The following is a 21,283-nucleotide window of genomic DNA, read 5'->3' on the forward strand; positions in this document are numbered from 1 at the left end:
CCTTCTAACCATGTTACTTTTTTGTTATACTATCACATAGGTTAAACTATGCAAGGTAGTTAGTTTCTTGCTCTTTAATGCTTGAGCAATTTTGTTGGAGCCTTTCTAGATGATTGTAGTAATTTGTTTCATAACACACTATAGAACTATATGCATGAGACCATTTTTAATTACCCCATAATAGACCATAAAGGAGACAAACTTTCACTATCGCCAAATTATACACCTACCTTTTAAATATAAAGCTTACAACTCATGTTAAGTGAAATAATTTACATCTTACTCAAAAACTTTTTTTTAGTATACCAATGATTTCACCTTTTCCCCATACCATCAATATGGTTAAACTAAACATGCCATTCTTATCAATTTCTTATTTTCTTATTCATTGGTGCCTAAACCATTCACACTAAAACCTTTCTAACTAACCAAGACAACCTATCTCATCATTTATTACAAAACTATATATACATGGGTCTATTCCTAATTACTTTGTAATGGATATATAAGAAAAAAGAGACTTTTCCCCCAAAGAAAGCGAATTTTCACTCTTGCCCAATATAATATAAAATTACTGTCCCATGCTAAATTGAAACACTTTAACTTACGATCCCATGCTAAGTTGAAACACTTAAACTCACGCTCTTTGTTCGATTTAGCATGCTTAACCTCACACTCGCTTTAGTCAATGCAGGCGAGACACGAAGGTTGGCTTTATTTTATGTTAGGGTTTATAAATTAGTTCTTGTGGTAAAGAGGAATCGTATGTATGTAAGCAAGACACAAACTCATACGTATGATATACACATATGCTACTTATTCGTATAATATATTCTACGACGTTTAGGATATATATATACCGTGGTATTCCTTCAATCCCTTACCATATATGCTATGGTAGTCATTCAATCCCTTGCCACCATTGATCAGAGTCCATCGACTCCGTCGATTTCGTTGAATCGGAGCGAAGTTGCGTTGTGGTTACCCAACTTCCTCTGCTCATGAGGGACTAGGTTTGATTCTTACTGTCTGCTATATAGCAACTCAACTACCTGCGCCCAATAACAGATTTAACGTTCGCAACAATACCAGGATTTTGAGGCCACCACAGGGCTTCCAGTGCATATAATTTGGAATCTAAAATGTCCAGGGCTTCGTTGTTTTACAGGTTTCGATAGGATTCGATACTTCTTCTTGGATTTGTAGAAGATTAATCTGTGCTTCTGGTCAGGTAAGATTTTTGTTCGGCTCTGATGAATTTGATTTGGAGTTTTTTTCTTTCCTATTGTTGTGACTAATCAGGGTTAATAAGGTTTTACGGTTGTGCAGTGTGTTTAATTCTGATGTTTAGGGTTTAATCTTGGAGTGTTCAGATGCGTGCTTGTATGCAGATCCTTATAACTGGTATGCTAGACTGGATTCTAGTCACAGTACTATTCTAAACTGAGTTATTGCAATGTTGGCCGGGGCGGGAATTGATCCTGTGCTTATTTTCTCAGCTGAATTACGATAATAGCTTGACCCCGTCAAAGGTGAACTAATTTCATATTATTTGTTTGGAAGTGGCAGTTTAGTTTTGTTAAACTGAATTATGTCTTCAGTCTGACTCTGCTGAGAGTTTTTGTCTAATTTTATATAGCCATAGTTACAGTACATATTTATTTCAATTTCATGCTGTTACTTGTAATTTAGTTCGAGTGATGGATTTGCAAACTACTCTTCCAAAATGCCATTGTTGGATTATCATTTATAATACCTGATTTTCTGGTATTTGGATGCACATAAGATAAGACTTGGGAGCTAGATTTCCACTTGGGAGCTAGTAAGGGTCTGCGGATCGCTTATCCCAAAATTTTACCATTTTGGGATGTTATATATTGCAGTCACATGAGATTTCTGAAGCTAGTGTTTATGTACTATACTGCCACTGCTATTTGAGGAGTTATAATGTATTAAGAACATTTTCACCATGTTTAAAAATCAGAATTGTTGCAGGATTGCCGGTGTTGCGGTGAAATTATTTAACAAAAATGCCTAGAGCAATGTCTCGATCTCCTTCTAAGAAAAGGTCCCCAAATGAAAAACACATCAGGAGGCACAGCAGGAGGGACAGAAGCCGTTCTCCTTATCGATATTCTCATATTAGGTATGTTTATTGCAGATATGCTTATATATCCCAAGCACTTTTTCTTGTTTTATTCTATGGGCATTATGATTGTCAGGACAGTTCCAGGGAACTCATAAATGGAAAAAGATATCAAATTCGTATAGAACAAAACATTTGCAACTATGTTGGAAGTTTGCTGTTGTTTTGGATAGAAGCACAAAACTCTTGGATGCACACTTCCTGTCCATTGATGGCATTTTTTTTCCTTCTACATTACATTACATTGAAATGCTGGTGAGCTTTAAGTTAGGCCATTGTTTCAATCAAGCCTAACAAGGCCTGGGTCACAAGCTTGATTTCCATGAGTACAGGATTGTGATTGTTGAAAGACTGCTGCACATATTCATTTGTTCATGAGGGTAAAGTGTTAGATGAGAAATTAATGACATCCAAGCTATCTATTAGCTCATACAGAAATACATAAAGTTAGAGGCAAGCTCTCTAAGTATATCACAATCAATTCAAAATGTGCAAGTGGGAACAAAAGGTGGCACTGAACAACCTAAATGTTGGTTAGGCAAATGAGGTGTTGTAAATTTTGATTAAATGAGATTGACCAGACATAGGGCATGTGAAACCCCTAGAGCGACGATCCAAAACAGATAAAATTCAAGCATACTGATAGATGAAGTTTATGATATGATGATATTACTTACTTTCTATAAGATTCTCTCTCTGATTTGAATTATTTGTTATGTGGCAGGCGCAAAAGTCGTTCACCCTCTGAAAGACGACATAGAAGTCGTTCAACGTCTCCAAGACGACGAGTGCACAAGAAGCATAGAAGTAGGAGTGTTTCAAGGTCTCCAATAAGAAAGTCTCGAAGCCCAAGTCTTGGATTGGCTGAGCGGAAACGGGCTCTTGAGAAGGCCCAACAAGAAGAAGAGAAGAAGAGGTGATATCTTGCCCTTTGAAAGAACACCTTAAAATGTGGCTGTCATGGTGATAATATATATATATATATATATACTTTGTTTAGCTAGGTTGAAGTAAAGGAATTTCTATGGTCTAATGCTAAGTATTTTTGAATTTGCTTACATTAATGGAATATATATATATATAAACTAAATTATACTACTGATCTAATACATGATAGGCTGAAATTTTAAAGTAATTGAAATTTATAATGGGGTGTTTTATTCCATTAATTTCTAATTCTAATTTCTAACTGATATATGTTTGATAGTGGACATGTTTAATAAAAAAAAAGCCGATCAATTCTTATGGAGCTTTAATCGACTATTTTAGTTTTTTTATGGAATTGAAGTGCATATATGTTTGATTTTGGAATAATTCATTACATTCGCTATATATGGAGTTTTTTTGTTTTTATTTCCTAATTAATATTCTTTTACAAATTATGGAGGTATACTTTGAAAATGGGGTAGCAAATTGGACTCGATTGTGGGGAAAACTCCACTATTAAGCATCCTTGAGCCAAAGGAGTCTTGGGATGGGTGACCTTCTGGGGAGTCCTGGATACTTGCTGCAAGCCTTGGAGGTGATGGTTGATGCTACGCAATTCATTTCTCTAGATTCAATCCCACTTCTTGACCCCTGCGAGCATCACTTGATGGAGTGAGGGCTAAGTGATTTGAAATCACGAGAAATTAGTTAGTTGTAACTAATACTCATGGATAATAGTCATAAATTAATGACTTACTGTACATAAATAATCCCAAAATTGATATCTGATATGTTGGATTGCGAAAGCCCCTTGAGCTTAAAGGAAAAAAGTGAAAGGAGCTCTAATTGAGTAGTTCATAAGGCGTAATATTTGCCAACATTTTGCAAATGGGGTAGCAAGTTTAAGTGGGGTTGATGGTGGGGAAAACTTTGTAGTTAAGTGCACTTGAATCAAAGAAGTTTTGGGATGGGTGACCTCTCAGGAAGTCCTAGTTATAGGGTACAAGCTCCGGAGGTGATGATAGATGCTATGCGTTTCATTTCACTAGTTTGAATTCCACTTTTTCACCCATGTGAACATCACTTGATGCAATGAGTGCTAAGTGGACTATTCAAAATCATGAGAAATTGCTCAGGTGCGACTAATACTTGTGGATATAGGTCATAGATTAATGACTTAATGTATGCAAATAATCTTGAAAATGATATCTCATACTTTCTTGTTGTTATCATTGTGGACTATATGGATATTTTCTACACAACATGGTATTCTTTGGACCTTAGCAGTATTTTAACGGATAATGACTTATGTTTGTGTCAATGACTTGCCTTTATAAAGATAAGTTGATAGTTTACCTTTTATCATGTTAAAAGTGGTTGGACGAAGGCATGTTCAATACCCCATGTATAGTATTCTGGATCCCTTTTAAGGCATCAAGTAGCAGTTCCATTGTTAGTTCTCTGTGTTGTTTGTTATCCAAGTCCATCATCCATGTGGAGGTCAGGGCAGATTCTCTATGTTTGGAGGCCATTTTTAGATTGGTCTCTTTTCTCTATTGAGTTTAGACTCTTGTTGATTAAGCTCTGGGGAGAGCTCAATACCCATATCTGGCGCTTTTCTCCTCTAATTCCCATGCCATCATAAGCTCATCGAAGCAGGTTCAATCTAGTTTTCATAGACATCCAAGTTGCTTCAGTGGGTGGCCATCTCCGAGGACTAGGAGATGAATGACTAGTTCTTTGATCTTTGTCAATCAAGCATCTTTGTTCCTCTCCTTCCCTCCTTTTAGGTACTTTTCAAATGCACTAGGGCACATCATCTTGTCAAAACAACTTGGATATGATAAATTAGAGAGGACATTTATAGATAGTCTATTCAGGTCACGTGGGTTGCACCTCAAGAGGGTCTTGGACCCAATATGGCTTTCTACCTTGTGCACCTCATGCAACTGAGAGAGGACAAATCAGAGAGGACCTTTATAGACAATATATTCAGGTCACATGGATTGCACCTCAAGAATGTCTTGGACCCAAGATGGCTTTCTACCTATGCGCTTCATGCAATAGAGAGTTGGCCTTATTGTCTGACCTACATATGCATGCGAGTAGAGAATGCACACCCTCAGGATTTCCCTTGGTTAGTGTGAAGTGTGCTGTCATTGGCTTTGGGTTGAAATGAATGACCATCTTCTTCATCACAATAGGATCACCCAACTTTGCTACTTGCAAGAGATGGAATTGGAGGAGCACCTCATCTTTTGGATCCCCATGTACTTAACTCTTTTTGTTAGGCTAGGAGTAACTCCACGAATTTTGAATTAATTTGCATTAAGGGAGAATATGAATATATACAAGGAGAGGGAGACTATTGAGTTTAATCTCTCAATGTCTCTTCGTCTTCCAACTTCCTTTTATTTTTACTATTTACAATATTTACATCAGTTTACCTAATCCCAAAGATTAGGTGTCAACATTCCCCTCAAAATCTGAAGGGATATTGTTGAGTCCAAGCATCATTCCGAATCTTTCAAACTTTTCCCTTCCAAGCGCTTTGGTGAAGATGTATGCAATTTGCTCATTTGTGGAACAATGCAGTAGGTGGATTGTTTTGGCCTCGACATGATATCGAATTAGTTGGTAATTTGTATTGATGTGCTTGGTTCGATCATGAAGCTTTGGGTTCTTGGCCAACTTTATTGCAGAAGTGTTGTCAATCAAAAGAGGAGTTGAATGCACTTGTTTCTCCTGCAAATCTTTCAGAATTTTTCTGAGACACACAATTTCCTTTGTTGCTTTAGCTGATGCCACATATTTTGCTTCAGTTGTGGAATCTGCTGGAATTGATTGTTTGCGTGATCTTTAGGAGACAACTCCTAATCTAAGACTCATAACATAACCTGAAGTAGATACTCTAGTTTCTTCATCTCCATCGAAATCTGAATCAGAGTATCCAATCAAGCTCAAGTCATCCACTTGTGTATACTTGAGTCCAAAGTCTTGAGTTCCCTTCAAGTACTTTAGAATTCTTTTTACAGAAGACCAGTGACCCTCACAAGGCTTTTGCATAAACTGGGAGAGGATTCCAACAACAAATGAAATGTCCGGTTTGGTAGTAGTCAAGAAGTTGTCTGTACTTCCTTGTCTGTAGTCAAGACAACTTCCTATGAGTTGTCTGTACTTTGTTTCATCCTCAAATTCTTTTCCTTTAGTGGATATGAGCGTTAAGTTCTGTTCCATTGGAGTAGTCAAAGGATTGCACTCAACCATGCCAAACCTGTTCAACAGATCTCCAATGTACTTCTTCTGAGAGAGGAATATAAACTTCGGATGTTGAGTTACTTCAATACCAAGATAGTAGTGAACATAGCCCAAATCTGTCATTTCAAAACCTTTCCTCAGTAATTTCTTTATGGATGCAATGTAGCTCTCATTGTTCCATGTCATCAGGAGATCATCTACATACACCACAAGATATGCAATTGTTTTACCAGCTTTTCTTGACAAGCAAAGTTGCATCATCAAGATCATAATGTTTGAAATTGAGTTTCAAAAGATGCTCAGTTAACTTCTCGTACCAGGCTCGCGGTGCTTGCTTGAGGCCATACAAGGATTTTACAAGCTTGAATACTTTGTGTTCCCGACCCTTCACAACAAATCCTTTTGATTGAGACATAAAAACATTCTCTTTTAGATCTCCATTTAGAAAAGCAGTTTTTACATTAATGTGATGGACTTTCCAACGGAATCCAATCGTTCTGAGCTGTGGCAAAGAGTGTCTGGATGGTAGCCCATTTTGCTGTGGGGGCAAAAGTCTTCTCATAGTCGACCCCTTCCTTTGGTGCAAAGCCTTTTGCCACAAGCCTGGCTTTGTGCTTGTCAAGTGAGCCATCTGCTTTATACTTGTTCTTGAAGACCCACTTGCAGCCTATTGGTTTGGTTCCTAATGGAGGATCAACCAACTTCCAGGTGCCATTCTTTATCAAAGCATCATATTCTTTTTGCATCGCTTTTTTCCATTCATCATGAGAAGCGATTTCTTTGAAGGAAGTTGGTTCAAAATTTGCAGAGAAATTTAGTTCTTAGTCATAAGAAACATCTATATCAACAGGTGAATCAAAATCGTCTACATCACCTCCATTCTGTCTGGTTGAGATTCTTGTTCATGTCCTTCCAACCTCATCAGGACGAACGCTTTCAAGCTTCTTTGTCAGCTATTTTGGAGGACCTTTCTTAGATGGCCCAGACTGCCCAATTGAATGAGTTGGGGCTGAATCAAGATTTAGTCTCCTAATTATGTCAATCACATCACTCAAAGTGTCATCAATGGCTGGAACTTCATGCGGGGGAGAGTGCTTCAGAAGAAGATTCCACAGATTGATCAAGTATAGGAATCCCCCCTTCAAGATGTGGAATCTCATTATCAAACCCATGAAAAGACTTTGCATGTCTAAATCTATCCAAGCGATCAAGTTGTCACTCAACAACATTGTCAGTCTTGGAAGATTCAAGAAAGATCACATCTCTAGATATTATAAATTTTTTATTCACTTCATCATAGAGACTGTATGCTTTGGAGGTATTTGAGTACCCCAAGAAGATACATTTGCGACTCCTTGCACCGAGTTTGTTTCTTTGTTCCTTGGGTATCAAGGCATAACAGGTGGAACCAAAAACCCTGAGATGCCTCATCGAAGGAATGTGGCCATACCACATTTCATAGGGAGTCTTGTTTTTGATAGCATTAGATGGACACCTATTCTTTATATACACAACACATAGAACTGCATCAACCAAAAACATCAACTTAATATTCTTGAAAAATATCATCGAACGTACCATATTTAAGATTGTCCTATTCATTCTTTCATCTACTCCATTCTGTTGGGGATTATAAGGCATGTTTGTTTGATGTTTGATCTCATGCTGGCGAAGATAGTTTTAAAATTCATTTGAAGTGTATTCTTTTCCGTTATCAGTAAGAATAGAGTCAATATGAGATTGTGCATCATTTTCAATCCATGCATGAAAGTTCTTGAATGTTTCAAAAGCTTCAGATTTGTTCTTCAACAAATAAACCCAACACATTCTGGTGTAGCCATCAATAAATGCCATCATATATTTATTACCATTTGCAGAAGGAATAGAGGCATTGGGCCACATAAATCAGAATGAATGAGTTCGAGTTTTCTATGTGCTCTTAACTGAGAATCATGAAAATACTGTTTGTTGTGCTTTCCTAAGATATAAGCATCACATTGCTTAAGTTTCCTAGGAATTGTAGGCAAACCAGTAACACCATTTTTCTTCAACAAATGGATATTGTCATAGTTCAAGTGTCCAAATCTAGCATGCCATAAAAGACTTGATGGAAATGTACCTTCATCATAATGAGAACTGTATGAAAAGTTCTGCGCACGAGCAAAGGTTCCTTGCAGCTTCAGAAGTCTTTCTTCTTCTATCCCAGTGATGACATTTGAGTGATTTGATGCTTTTCTGACCTCAACCTTGCCACCAAAGATGTGAATGGAGTGTCCTTGCTGGCGGATGTGGAACAAAGACAACAAGTTTCTCCTCAGCTCCAAGAGGTATAGAACATCATGTAGAATAAATTCTGGAAGACCAGATAGTTTGAGCCTGATGGCGCGAAGCCCTGATGGCTTGAGTTTTGACTTGTTTGCAAAGTATACTACTCCATCAACATTGTCAGTGAATTCTTCAAAGAAATATCTCCTGAAAGTCATGTGGCAAGTTGCTCCTAAATCAAGCAACCAAGCATCTTTCCATGAAGCAAGTGAAGCATTGAATAAGTCTTCAGTTACTCCATTGTTGCAATGTGCCATAGCATAATGAGTGGACTCAGGTGCTTTTCCTTTTTCTTTGTCAGGTGTTTTACCTTTTCCTTCATTTATTTTCTGCTCAATTCTGTCCTAAGGCAGCTTACATGTGGATGCATCATGTCCATCTCTATTGCATTGTATGCAATGAAGATCAAACCTTTCTCCTTGGAAATGTCTGCCCCACTTGCCTCTAAAATTCTTCCTTCCTCTTGCTCTTTAGCCACCTCTTCCTCTAGAAGAATCTTGTGCATGATTCTTCTCTTTTTGTGCAAGGCACACAACTACTTCAGAAGCCTGAGGAGTTGTTTTCTTCCCAAAAGCCTTCTCTCTTTCAACAAACATCTTTTCAAGGGAGTCAAAAGTAATCTCCTGAAGTTTGTCACTTGCTTGCAATGACTCAAGATAATGTGAATAAGTGGGATATAGTGCTTTGGCATAATCAATGAGAGGGATATCTATGATCCAAATTTAAACAGGAATGCAACAACTTAAAGATATAATCATAAACACAGAGATGCAACAGAAAAACACTTCATTTCATTAATGGAAAAATATTGAACTATGCTTACAAACAGAATGGAAATAAGATAGCTTGGGCGATGTTAGCTTATCTCTGAGGAGAGATGTGGCGGCTAGATGCCTCTGAATTGTGTTATAATGAGGCTCAAAGGCCTATTTATTATTGAGAAACAATGGGAAACCCTAAACATCCAAAAACTTGACCCTAGGAGATGAAGTGCCAAAACTGTGGATCTCGTTTGGGTAAATTGTTACATCAACTTCCTGGGGTTGTAACTTTGGCATATGATCTACGTTTGGCTATCATAATACCTCGTTTCAAAGATCTCGAAGAGAAGGCCGAAAACAAATCGACAGTCTGGTTTGGGACATCTCTGGTCTCTTTGTTTTCCCTATAAACGCTGTTTAGGGCCTCAAAACGGCTTCGGAAGTTGAGGACCTGAAAAACTGCCAAAAATAGTAAACTGTGCTACAATTAAGGAAACCAAAAAATTGAAAGAGACAACGTTGGGGGTCCAAGTGGAATAGGCAGGTGGCCACCAATATCCACTTGGATCATTCCTCCCCCCTTAGGAAGCAATGGTCCCCATTGCATTGAGTGCCTCCATGAGATGGGGAAATTTCTGCTGAACTTGGTCCCTAGTGAGCCACTTGCCTTGGTGAAGGAGTTGGCCAGCTTTGACAACCTGATATAGTTGGATATTCTACTGGCGAGTGCTCTTGATCTATGTGTCCATGATCCGATCAGTGGTGGCTTGTTCCATGCAGTCTGGGTTTAGCTCTGTTGGTGTGAGCTGTTTTGCAATGTCAGATGTGTCCAACAATGGTGGGAAGTATGGCCGAAGGCGATCTACATTGAACACTGGGTGCAGACCAAGGAACGGTGGGATGCTGAGCTCGAAGGCATTGTCACCGACAGCCTTGGTGATGGTGTATGGCCCATATTAGAGTGAGCGAAGCTTGCGGTGGGGCCCAACAAGGTGCTCTTTCTGCAAATGAAGCCAAACTTTGTTGCCCACCTGGAACTTGTGCGACACTCAATGTTGATCATGGCATTGCTTGTACTTAGCATTGGATCTGTCCAATATATCATGGACCTGTTGGCAAATGTGTTGAATGCGCTCAATGAAGTTGTTAGCCCTTTCAACTTTAGACTGCACGTGAGCCGAATCTACCTGAGTGGCTGTAAATGGTATGGCCACATCAATGGGGCATAATGGCTGAAATCCCAGCCCTACTTGAAAGGGGTTGTGGCCAGTTGAGCTATGGGGAGCTCTGTTGTCACTGTGTTGGACATAGGGAAGACTTTCATCCCATGTGCATGGATGCTTCGAGTTGTACATGCGCAGAATGTGTACGATCATTCTGTTGACAACCTCTGTTTGGCCATCAGTTCGGGGATGGAAAGCTGTGGACTTAGTGAGTTTTGTATCCAGCATCAATCAGAGACTTGACCAAAATGAACTCAGGAATCTGTTGTACCGATTTGAGATAATGGACTGTGGGATCCCAAAGTATACCCACACTCGCTCAAAGAAGAGCTTAGTAGTGGCCTTTGCTGAGATACTCTTCTTGCAGGCCGCCAAGATGGCCATCTTAGAGAATTTGTCGATGACCACGAAAACGCAATTGTTGCCGTGCTTAGTAGAAGGAAGTCCCGACATATAGTCCATAGAGACAGATTCCCAAGGCCGGTTAGGAGTAGGTAGACGAGTATACAAGCCTTGCTTCTTGATGGTTGGGCTGGCAATGGCGCATGTAGTGTAGGATCTAATGTACTTCCCAACATCCTGACGAAGTTTCAGCCAATAAAAATACTTCTGCAATACCGCCACTGTTTTGTCTACTCCAAAATGTCCAGTGACCCGACTGTAGTGCGCCTCCTAAATCATCTTGGCACACTCACTTGAAGGAACACATATGTGTCCCAAGTGGTATAACAATGCATCTTGAAGGTGAAAATTTGGAACTTTCTTCCCTTCCAAGAGTGTCTGGTATATGCCACCGAATTTTGAATCGCTCTTGTAAACATGCAGCCACCCCGATGTCTCGTGCCCACAGGAGTCGAGCACAGTGATCAGCGCCATGACGGTGGTCTGCTGAGGCAATCAACGACATTATTGGTGCTGCCCTTCTTATACTTAATGTTCAAATGGAACTGTTGCAGATAGGTGGACCATTTCTGATGGCGATTGTTTTGCAACTTCCCTTGTGTCTGTATGAACTGTAGAGGCTGGTGGTCTGTGTGGATGACCGTTTCCTTCCCCAGAATGTAATGCTTCCATTGACGACATGCCTGCACAATGGAATACATTTCTTTGTCGTAAGTGGGGTACTTTCGGACTGTGTCTGAAAGTGTCTCACTGTGGTAAGCCATTGGATGCCCATGTTGAGTAAGAACTGCCCCAATAGCATAGTCGGAGGCATCTGTCTCAATCTCAAACGGTTGTTGCAGGTCTGGTAATGTGAGCACTGGTGCAGAACAGAGGCGATTCTTCAACTCGTAGAACGCTCTCTGCTGGGTTTTTGACCAAAGGAACTTTGCTTTCGCTCTGTCCTTGGTGACTTGACTTAAAGGCCAAGCGATATGAGAGAACTGCAACACGAACCTGCGGTAGAAATTGGCAAGACCCAAAAAGCTACGGAGCTTTATTAGAGTGGTTCGGGCTGGCCAATCTTGAATGACTTGTATGTTGGATGGGTCCACATGTACACCCTCCTCATCAATGATGTACCTAGGTCAGGCCAAAGGTGCATTTCTCCAAGTTAGCACACAGCTTGTGTTGTCAAAGGGTTTGAAGGACTTGCCGAATATGGTGGAGGTGTTCTTCCCAACTCTGGCTGAAGATCAAGATGTCATCTAGATACACCACCACGAATGCATTGGTGAAGGGCTGCAAGATGTCGTCCATCAGTCTCATGAAGGTTACAGGGGCGTTCGTCAATCTGAACGGCATGACCAACCATTCGAAAAGGCCCTCCTTGGATTTGAAGGCAGTCTTCCACACATCGGAGGGTTCGGTAGGCACCTGGTGATAATTTGACTTCAAGTCAATCTTGCTGAAATATTCGGCCCCATTGAGCTAGTCCAGAAGGTCATCAATTCGTGGGATTGGGTACCTATTCTGGACAATGATCTTGTTCAGCGTCCGATAGTCAATATAGAGTCTCTAGGTCCCATCCTTCTTTCGTACTAATACAATCGCGCCCCCACAGGGTGATGAGCTTGGCTTGATGTGCCCTTTCTGCAGTAGTCCCTGAATCTGCCTCTTTATCTCATCGTTCTCCAGAATAGAGCGTCGATAGATCGGTCCATTGGGTAGCGGCGTGCCCGAAGTCAGGTCGATGGAGTGCTTGTCCTGACAGTGCATCGGTACCCTTGTGGGTGAGGCAAAAATGTCCCTGTACTCCTCCACGACCTTGTCCATCTGTTGTTGCTGTGCAGAGGAGCCTTGCCTGGAAGCTGTGGCCACAACCTTCTTCTTGCCTTGGGGGCGAATCATAAGGAAAACAAATTTCCTAGTCTGGGAAATGATCTTACTGCATTGCTTTGTAGTGATCAAAGAGATGGCGGTAGGCGGGGCTACCTCCGGTATCCTGTACAACTTATTAGCCAAAGTAATAATCACAAAGTGAGGTCTAGACTCATATACAACATGTCGCTTCCACAAGTATGGTTGTCCTAACAATACATCAGAAACTTCAAGAGGAGCAACGTCACACAATACCTCATCTGTGAAGGGCTTGATGCTATAGGGAAGGCGACACTGCTGGCTGATGCGAAGATCTCGTCCTTGGTGAAGCCACCCAATGGTGTACAACTGTGGATGTGCTGTAGTCTTTAGGCCCAGCCGCTTCACGACTTCTGCTGAAATGAGGTTCTTTTGGCTCCCGCTGTCGACAATGAACTGCAATGGAGAACCCTTCACCCACATCTGTGAGTGGAAGAGGCGTTCCCCCTCTGGATCTTTAGGTTCAACTTTTTGGATCTTTGTGGTGGCCACAGTGGCATTGGGCTCCGCATCAATGATTTGCTTCCCTTTGTTAGTCCCCTTATCAGGTTCTGATTCAGAGTCGGAACCTGCGTCTGATTCGGAAGCCTTCAGCTCGGCCACCAGTGACTGCTTGGTCCGACACTCACTTGTATTGTGAGTGGAGCTCTTATGGAACTCACACCATTTTCTCGTGTCCTTCTTCGTCTTTGTGGTGTTGTTCTTTGCTTGCGGCTTTGGCGGGTTATCCTGGGTAGCCCCGCCTTGGCTTGGTCCCTTGTTCTGTGGTTTGGGGGCGCCTTTTCCTTGCTTTGGATTCGCAACTCCAAAGTCCCGCTTCTTCTGTTTAAACTTCTGCTCAATCTTTACAGTGTACTGATATGTCGTGCCGAGCGAGGAAATGTCCAGGAACTCCATCTCGTCCTGGATGTACTTGTGTAGACAGCTGCAGTACTTGAGCAACAAATGTCGCTCGGTATCCTTGATACCTAGCTTCTTGCGAAGGGTATGGAAAGTGTTTGTGAACTTCGACACATCTTGGTCCCTTCCTTGCCGTAGCATGGTCCATTTTATGTATTTATCTTCATAGCTCCCAATAGGGTACGTCTCGGAAAGAATTCTAAGTGGGTGTAGCTGAAAACAACAAGGGTTCACTCTCGTCCCTTTGTTCACAGTAGGTTTCCCACCAATCCTTGACGTGTGGGGCGGTTTTGAGAAGTGCAAACGTAATCTTTTCCCGATTAGAAAAGTCATGAATTGAAAAATATCCTTCCAATAGATTCAAACATTTATCTACGACGTCTGCATCTATCAGGGCTTCGAATATGGGAATATCGAAGTTAACTTGTACCTTAAAAGGAGTGGCGCCTCCAAAGTGGTTGCTGGATGAAGATGCATCGCCTGTGGGTAGCCGTCGAAGGATCTGGGCAAAGTTATCCATCATCGCGTCCCTTTGTCGCTCGAGAGCTTCTTCGAGCAACATTTTGAAAGGATCTCCTGCCCCCTTGTTTTTCTTTTCTTCCGCCATGGGAGGTTGCGAGGTTGATCTTGCAATGGTTCAACCAGATCAAGACCTAATTCCTTATACCCTGACCTCGTTGGGGACATGCAAAGAAAAACAAGGAAAGCGCAGATCGCTCTGATATCACTGATCCAAATTTCAACAGGGACGCAACAACTTACATATATAATCATAAACATAGAGATGCGGCAGAAAAACACTTCATTTTATTAATGGAAAAATGTTGAACTATGCTTACAAACAGAATGGAACTAAGATAGCTCATGCGATGTTAGCTTATCTTCGAGGAGAGATGTGGCGGCTACATGCCTCTGAACTGTGTTACAATGAGGCTCAAAGGCCTATTTATTATTGAGAAACAATGGGAAACCCTAAACATCCAAAAACGTAACCCTAGGAGATGAAGCGCCAAAACTATGGGCTCCGTTTGGGTAAATTGGTACATCAACTTCCCAGGGTTGTAACTTTGGCATACGATCTTTGTTTGTCTATCATAATACCTGTTTCAAATATCTCGAAGAGAAGGCCGAAAACAAAATGGTTGGCTAGTTTGGGACGTCTCTGGTCTCTCCGTTTTCCCTAAAAACGATGTTTAGGGCCTCAAAATGGCTCCAGAAGTTTAGGACCCGAAAAACTGCCAAAAATAGTAAATTGTGCTACAATTAAGGAAACCGAAAAAATGAAAGAGACAGTGTTGGGGGTCTAAGTGGAATAGGCAGGTGGCCACCAATATCCACCTGAATCAATCTATTTCAACACTAGTGGCTTTTACGTCATGCATAATGCATCTTACTTCTGATGCTAAGGCAAGAGTGTCATCATTTTTCAACTCAAGATTGAACAATTCAATCATCAATTGAACAACTTCAAGTTCAGAGTGTGAGTCATACAATTCCTTCAACTTCTTTAAGGCTTCAAAAGAATTTGAAAATGGCGAAATATGACGACTCACCTCTTCATATACTAACGCTACAATCAAGGCATAGACCTTGCTGTTCTTGTTTTCCCAGATGACAACCTCCTTATCTGAAGTAGGCTTTTCAGGTGCATTGTTTCCTTCTCCTTCACAAATTCCTTTCCAAAGCTCATTGAAAATGAGGGTGTGTTTTATTTCCCTGGACCACTCATGGTAGTTCTCTTTGCCAGTGAGAACTACTCCCATTGTGGACATGAGTGAATGCATCATATGATTTGATTTCGGCTCAAAATAATTATAATACTTGCAATAAAAATTGACGTGTTCTGTAATTAAGTCATACAACTATGTCTTCAAAAAAAGTCTTCAACTAAGCATGCAACCTCTCATTATTCATACAATATATACCATCATATATCATCACATAACGTACCACACATGACCTTCTTAAAAAATGAGTTGGAATGTATTATCACTTCATATACACCTTTTAAAAAAAAACACTCCATACACACTCTTTACTCCATACGCTTTATGATTTTTTTTAAAAGGGACACAAAGCATACTATGTAACTTTACTCATGAGCCATTAAATTTGCCACCACTTATATGACCGTACGACCCCCTTTTAAAACTCAACGCAATCTTTTAAATGTTACCATATTAAATATGCCACCACTTATATAACCTTTCATATATATCACCGTTCACCATTAAAAAATACCATACGACCATAGCCTTAAATAATTTGACCACACCAAAAAAAACTCAACGCACATGTCACAATTTTGGTTTGAATACACGGTTTTCAAAACCGATCAACATCCTTCCAAATTCAGCGTACTGCCAAGCTGGATCTTTAAATGGAGGTGGGTATGAAAAGGTCTTCTCTTTGCGTTCCTCTCTACGTTTCAGCCATAATTAACAATCCACTGGTAATCACATACCAATCACATAAATTATATACTATATGCTCCTTTCTGTTAACTATGGCAAAATAACAATAACACGAAATCTAAAGAATGACTGCTGACCACCGTATCCATTGCAGGGTCTTACGCTTTCACAACATACCTCAAGCCATTCAACGCCTTCAAACGTGGCACAGTCAAACGCTGTCTGGTCCTCCAAATTTAAACATCGCACAACTATTCATGGTATTAGCTTTACGACACGACGATACCACCATACTAGCGCTTAGAACTTCAATGAAAATATTGCACGACCTTCAATAAAATCCACAACATATGTGATTTAGGCAGGCAACATTCAATCCTTCTCTTGGCAATGTTTAGTCCAGCGTTCAGAGGGAGAACGAGCAAGGAGGACCCGAGGAAATCAATTGTGAATATAGATGAAACACCGTATGGTTTGAGATAGAGAATCGACAGAGCATTCAATACACAGAGGAGGGAATCAAAGAGAGGGAGAATATGAATATATACAAGGAGAGGGAGACTATTGGGTTTCATCTCTCAATGTCTCTTCGTGTTCAAACTTCCTTTTATTTTTACTATTTACAATATTTACATCAGTTTACCTAATCCCAAAGATTAGGTGTCAACACTTTTTATGAAGGAGGTTCTTAGGTTAAAATCACAAGCGTTGTGTTTCTCTTTGTAGTGTACCTAGGGGGCAATATAAGGTACTTAAGGAGGTACCCAAGGAGAATAATAGTGGAGGCCATTCAACGTAATGTGGATGGGGTCCATTATGTTATTAAATAAGACCCACTATGTTAGTCTATTGAATAAATTTAATGGGATCTCATTAAAGAAGGTCTAGTAGATTGTTAAGAGTTTGTTATGATTAGATTTCTCTCGATAATTATAAATAACGATGGAGAACTCCATCTGAGATGTGGGAAGATTATTGTAATTGAGCTTAGCTCATTAGAAGGTTGCGCCCTCGAAGAGGTAAGTGGATTGAAGTGGATTTTTTCCATAGAAGGATCAATTGTAAGGTGTTCTCCTACCTTAAGCATTTGATAATACTAAAATGTTGAGTTTTTTAATCATATTCTTGGATATCTTGCGTGTGATTTTATATTTAGATCTTAGGTACTTAAGAAGTAGAATCAGATCCCTTTTGTTGGCCAAAGTGGGGCATGTTTTTTTTCTTCTCTTTTTGTGGATTTTTTCTAGGAAAAAAAGGAGGTTTGAATTTGCAAAAACAAGTTATAGATTTGAATTCCTCATTGAAAAATCACTCATTAAAAAAAATCCATCTCTTTTGGAGTTTGGGAGGTCAAAGTATTATCAATTTACAACTAGCTATTTCTAGGGTTTTTTGTGATGATTGTGGACTATGAAGCTCAGAACTTTTGAGAGTGGCCTTCGATTGCCATCATACCGACACCATTGGATAGATGATTTTCATGCATTTGATTTGATATATTATATGTTGTACTTTCAATTGATATGGAGTACACTACAACCATCGTAAGTTTCACCCTCTAACTCTCATGGACTTGGACATGCTAAGGTCTTTAAAAAACACTCTCTAGTGTTGGCAAAGATAAAGAGATGCAAATTGTTGGAGGGATATTTCTGTAGTAGAATGCTCCGCTGCCATCTATGCACGAGAGGTAGTTGGTATTCTCGCGAAATGATGACCCCTCCTAGCACCACTAGAACCTCCTCCCCGATGCATAATTCTTCAACAACAATAAGTATAGGATTGAAGGTTGAATAAAGGAGGATGGCAACTACTCAATAAGGATTAGACAACAACTCAATCCTTAGAAAGAGAAGGTTGAGCTAGTCTGCTCGAAATAGAACAAAGACCACCCACCTTGGAATAAAGGCCAACTCAAAACTCGGTGAGAGAAACTAAGGCCTAAACTTTTCGAGGGATGAGTTTGAAGCTCATCCCACCCTTTCCAAGTTAGCCAAAACAAGACATGAGGCAATTTAACTTTGTCTAACTCAAGATCCAAAGCATAGAGACTAGACAAGGGGTGGCTATCATCCACAATAGAAAAAGTGGACTCGAGATAATAGAAAAGAGAGATCTTGACACTACAACAAAGACTCGATCATGAAGCTTAACCTTGCTACAAGTATAGCCCCAATTTGAGGATTAGAAGCATCAAAGAAGAATGCCAAGATAAATGAGACACCGTAAGTTCAAACCAAGGATTACCTTTTTGAGATGAAGTTGTTGAAGCTTAAGACATAGCCGAGTGGAATAACAAGGTCGAAATTGACGACTTCCACCCAATTTGTGAGACATTGATTTCAAAAGGATTAAGACAAAGACCTTGTTGCTGTAACAAGGAGCTAAACATTGAGACCAAAATTTGTGGCATAAGAAAACCTAACCACTGTATTCAAGATGCTAGAGATATTGTTGAATACCATTGAAACTATTAGGAAGTATTTCCTAGAACTTATTCACCAGATGTGGATCTCGACAGAACCAAACAATGTTGGATATGAAACTTGTAGAGAAAACAAAGGACTACGAGTGGCCTTAGTTCTTACTACTACCAAATGGAAGGCTCAAACTCTCCTTGATTGATGCTATTGAGCTACCACTCCAGTCAGGGAAAGAACCACCAAGCTTACTGCCATACTTAATAACCAACAATGAGCTAACAAACATTTTACTATATAAGTGCTTACCCAACCATAAAAGCCAGTAGGATCGAAGTTACCTAGTGCAATGATTCCTTAATGAGACATTTTTTTTCACAATCCTTCACCATTGAGAATCAATTGGCCGCATGATATCCCCTTTGTGAACAAATCTCCTTTGAGCAAGTTGAGAATCCCTTGAGTGGAGAAGCACCATATCATTGAACCATACATAGATCATTATCGCATGTTGCACCATTAACTTCACTTCGCGATTTGCATGAGTCCTATGTTTGTATCTTTGCCAACAGAGGGATCCACCACTCCCCAATGATCCCGATGACGCTTAGTCCTAATCAATCTTCAGTTGAGAATAGACGGTCATCCGCTATAGGGGGAATATAGTAGGAAATGTTACGTTAGTAAAACATGATTATAAAAATATGAATTGATTAATTAATCTCAGGTCTTATATATATATATATATATAATTCGTTTAATACTATGTTGTCTATTGTTATTGGGTATATGGCAGTTCCTCCAAGGGACATCATGGGTTATTAGCTAGTGGCAATCACCATGAATAATGGTCTATATAATCCTCTCTAAAGGGGAGTCTACTACAACTTTGATAAAATTAGTAAAATATAAAATACTTAGAAAAAATATTAACAACTCCAGAAAAGTTCCTTGAATTACTTAGAGTGAACTTACAAAACCATAACAAATATGAGTTGAATAGTAAAATCAATACATTGAAATCCTATGAAATTGGAGGTGCAACAAAAATTAGGTACAACATAAAAACTATTCTCATATTGCTGATGATTTTTTTGGAGTAATTGCATGTGAAGAGATTGTTTCATATTTTGGATCACCTAGTTGTGATACGTCCTAAGGATATTTTAAGAATTTTCTCATATCATAAGTAAACTACACATACAATTTGGAGGTGCAACATTTGATTCTAAATGGATCATCATATAATTTGTCATCTGTGTTGGTAATTTTTTGAGTGGAAAATTTGGAGCTAATGACTTGTAGGGTCCATTACAAGGGTAGGGTCTATTGTGATTATTTGGGTTTCAAAATCTTCTGGAGCTTTTTTGGGGCATTAGATTACCTTTTATGGGGTCAAAACTTTATAGACGTAGTCCTTAGCCTCAATCAAAAATAGCACGAGGAAGTTATGCCCCCTACAAGTTGAACTATACCATGTTATCTAGTGGATACTACATCAGCTTCCATTACTCACACGCGGAGCTAGTGATGTGTGGACTTTCGAGGGTCCAAAACCCTAGCCCTAATCGGGAATTGTGGGATGTAGAAACCCAAACCACAACCCCAAATGACCAACATATGTGGTAAGCACTGGATTATTAGGAAAGGAAGGGGTTCCGTTCTTAGTATATTGATTATTGTTCCATAGTTGAGCAGAGCAAGGGAGTTGGATATTGGAGTAGAACAAAGGAAGTAGAAGACCCTGTAACAACTTTACAAGGCACATTGTCAATTGCAACTCCATGTTGGGTTTCCCACGATACATCTTTTGTTCATGGTGTGAATGGTGTTGGTATTTGTTTTAGCTTTTTTTTATTTCAATGTCAACTGCTTTTTGTATTGTGAGGGCTAAGCTAGTAATATTAAATCTTAATTAAAACACCACATAACAACCCACGGGGGTAGTTCAATTGGCGATCACCTTGATAATGTAGTGTTATGTTCCATGAGATTCTAGTTCAAACCTCCTCGTGGGTCAACCAACAAAAAAAGAAAACACAACATAACCAAGAGTTTGCAGGAACTTGTAAGATTTGTTGTGATGCACTATTGCAAAGTAATATCCATGATAGTCTATATAACAACAACAATTCGCTACCACAGAGAAACTCTTCTCCAGAAGTGTTAGGTTTCTAATACCCAACAACTAATTTGAACAACATTCTAAGATGCAAGAAGTAGAAATTGAACTGTGAAATTCACTAATAAAATATATTGAATATTTAAATGAAATTGCAGCGGAAAATAAATTTACGAAGACACAAGCACACAATTAACAAAACACCAAAAATACCTAGGAAACTCCAACTGGGGAAAACCTGCTAATTTGTGTGCTTTTAATGATTTGCTTATAAAAATCCTAGTAATTAATTACAAAGCATTGGAAAAATCTCTTTCAACTCTCTGTTCCTCAACACAATATCTTGTACACCCTTGACAAATTCGGCCTATCTCTTGCGTAGGCTGTACCAATTGTACAGGCTGAACTACCTCCTTTAAAAGTTATCTCAATGTCCTCAAGTGATGCGCTTTGGCTCTCCTTGATCTCACATGTTGATCTAGAACT

The 21,283-nt window shown here is 39.6% G+C and overlaps 1 protein-coding gene across 10 annotated transcripts in view; it reads left to right on the forward strand.

Moving 5' to 3' along the window:
- Positions 1-870: 870 nt before the first annotated feature.
- Positions 871-21,283, forward strand: part of LOC149247966 (uncharacterized) — a 72,300-nt gene continuing 51,887 nt past the window's right edge. Inside the window, exons 1-5 of one of the 10 annotated variants that reach the window (XM_089458313.1) lie at positions 871-1,013; positions 1,169-1,231; positions 1,330-1,532; positions 1,996-2,146; positions 2,871-3,062. In XM_089458313.1, the coding sequence (XP_089314439.1) occupies positions 2,031-2,146; positions 2,871-3,062 (308 nt within the window). In that variant the 5' untranslated portion in view covers positions 871-1,013; positions 1,169-1,231; positions 1,330-1,532; positions 1,996-2,030. The other 9 variants (XM_089458320.1, XM_089458312.1, XM_089458318.1 and 6 more) reach the window with 9 other exon arrangements.

The sequence above is a fragment of the Pinus tabuliformis genome, chromosome 7, assembly GCF_031772625.1.
Source record: "Pinus tabuliformis cultivar Carrire ecotype Pingquan chromosome 7, CPIR1, whole genome shotgun sequence".
NCBI lineage: Eukaryota > Viridiplantae > Streptophyta > Pinopsida > Pinales > Pinaceae > Pinus > Pinus tabuliformis.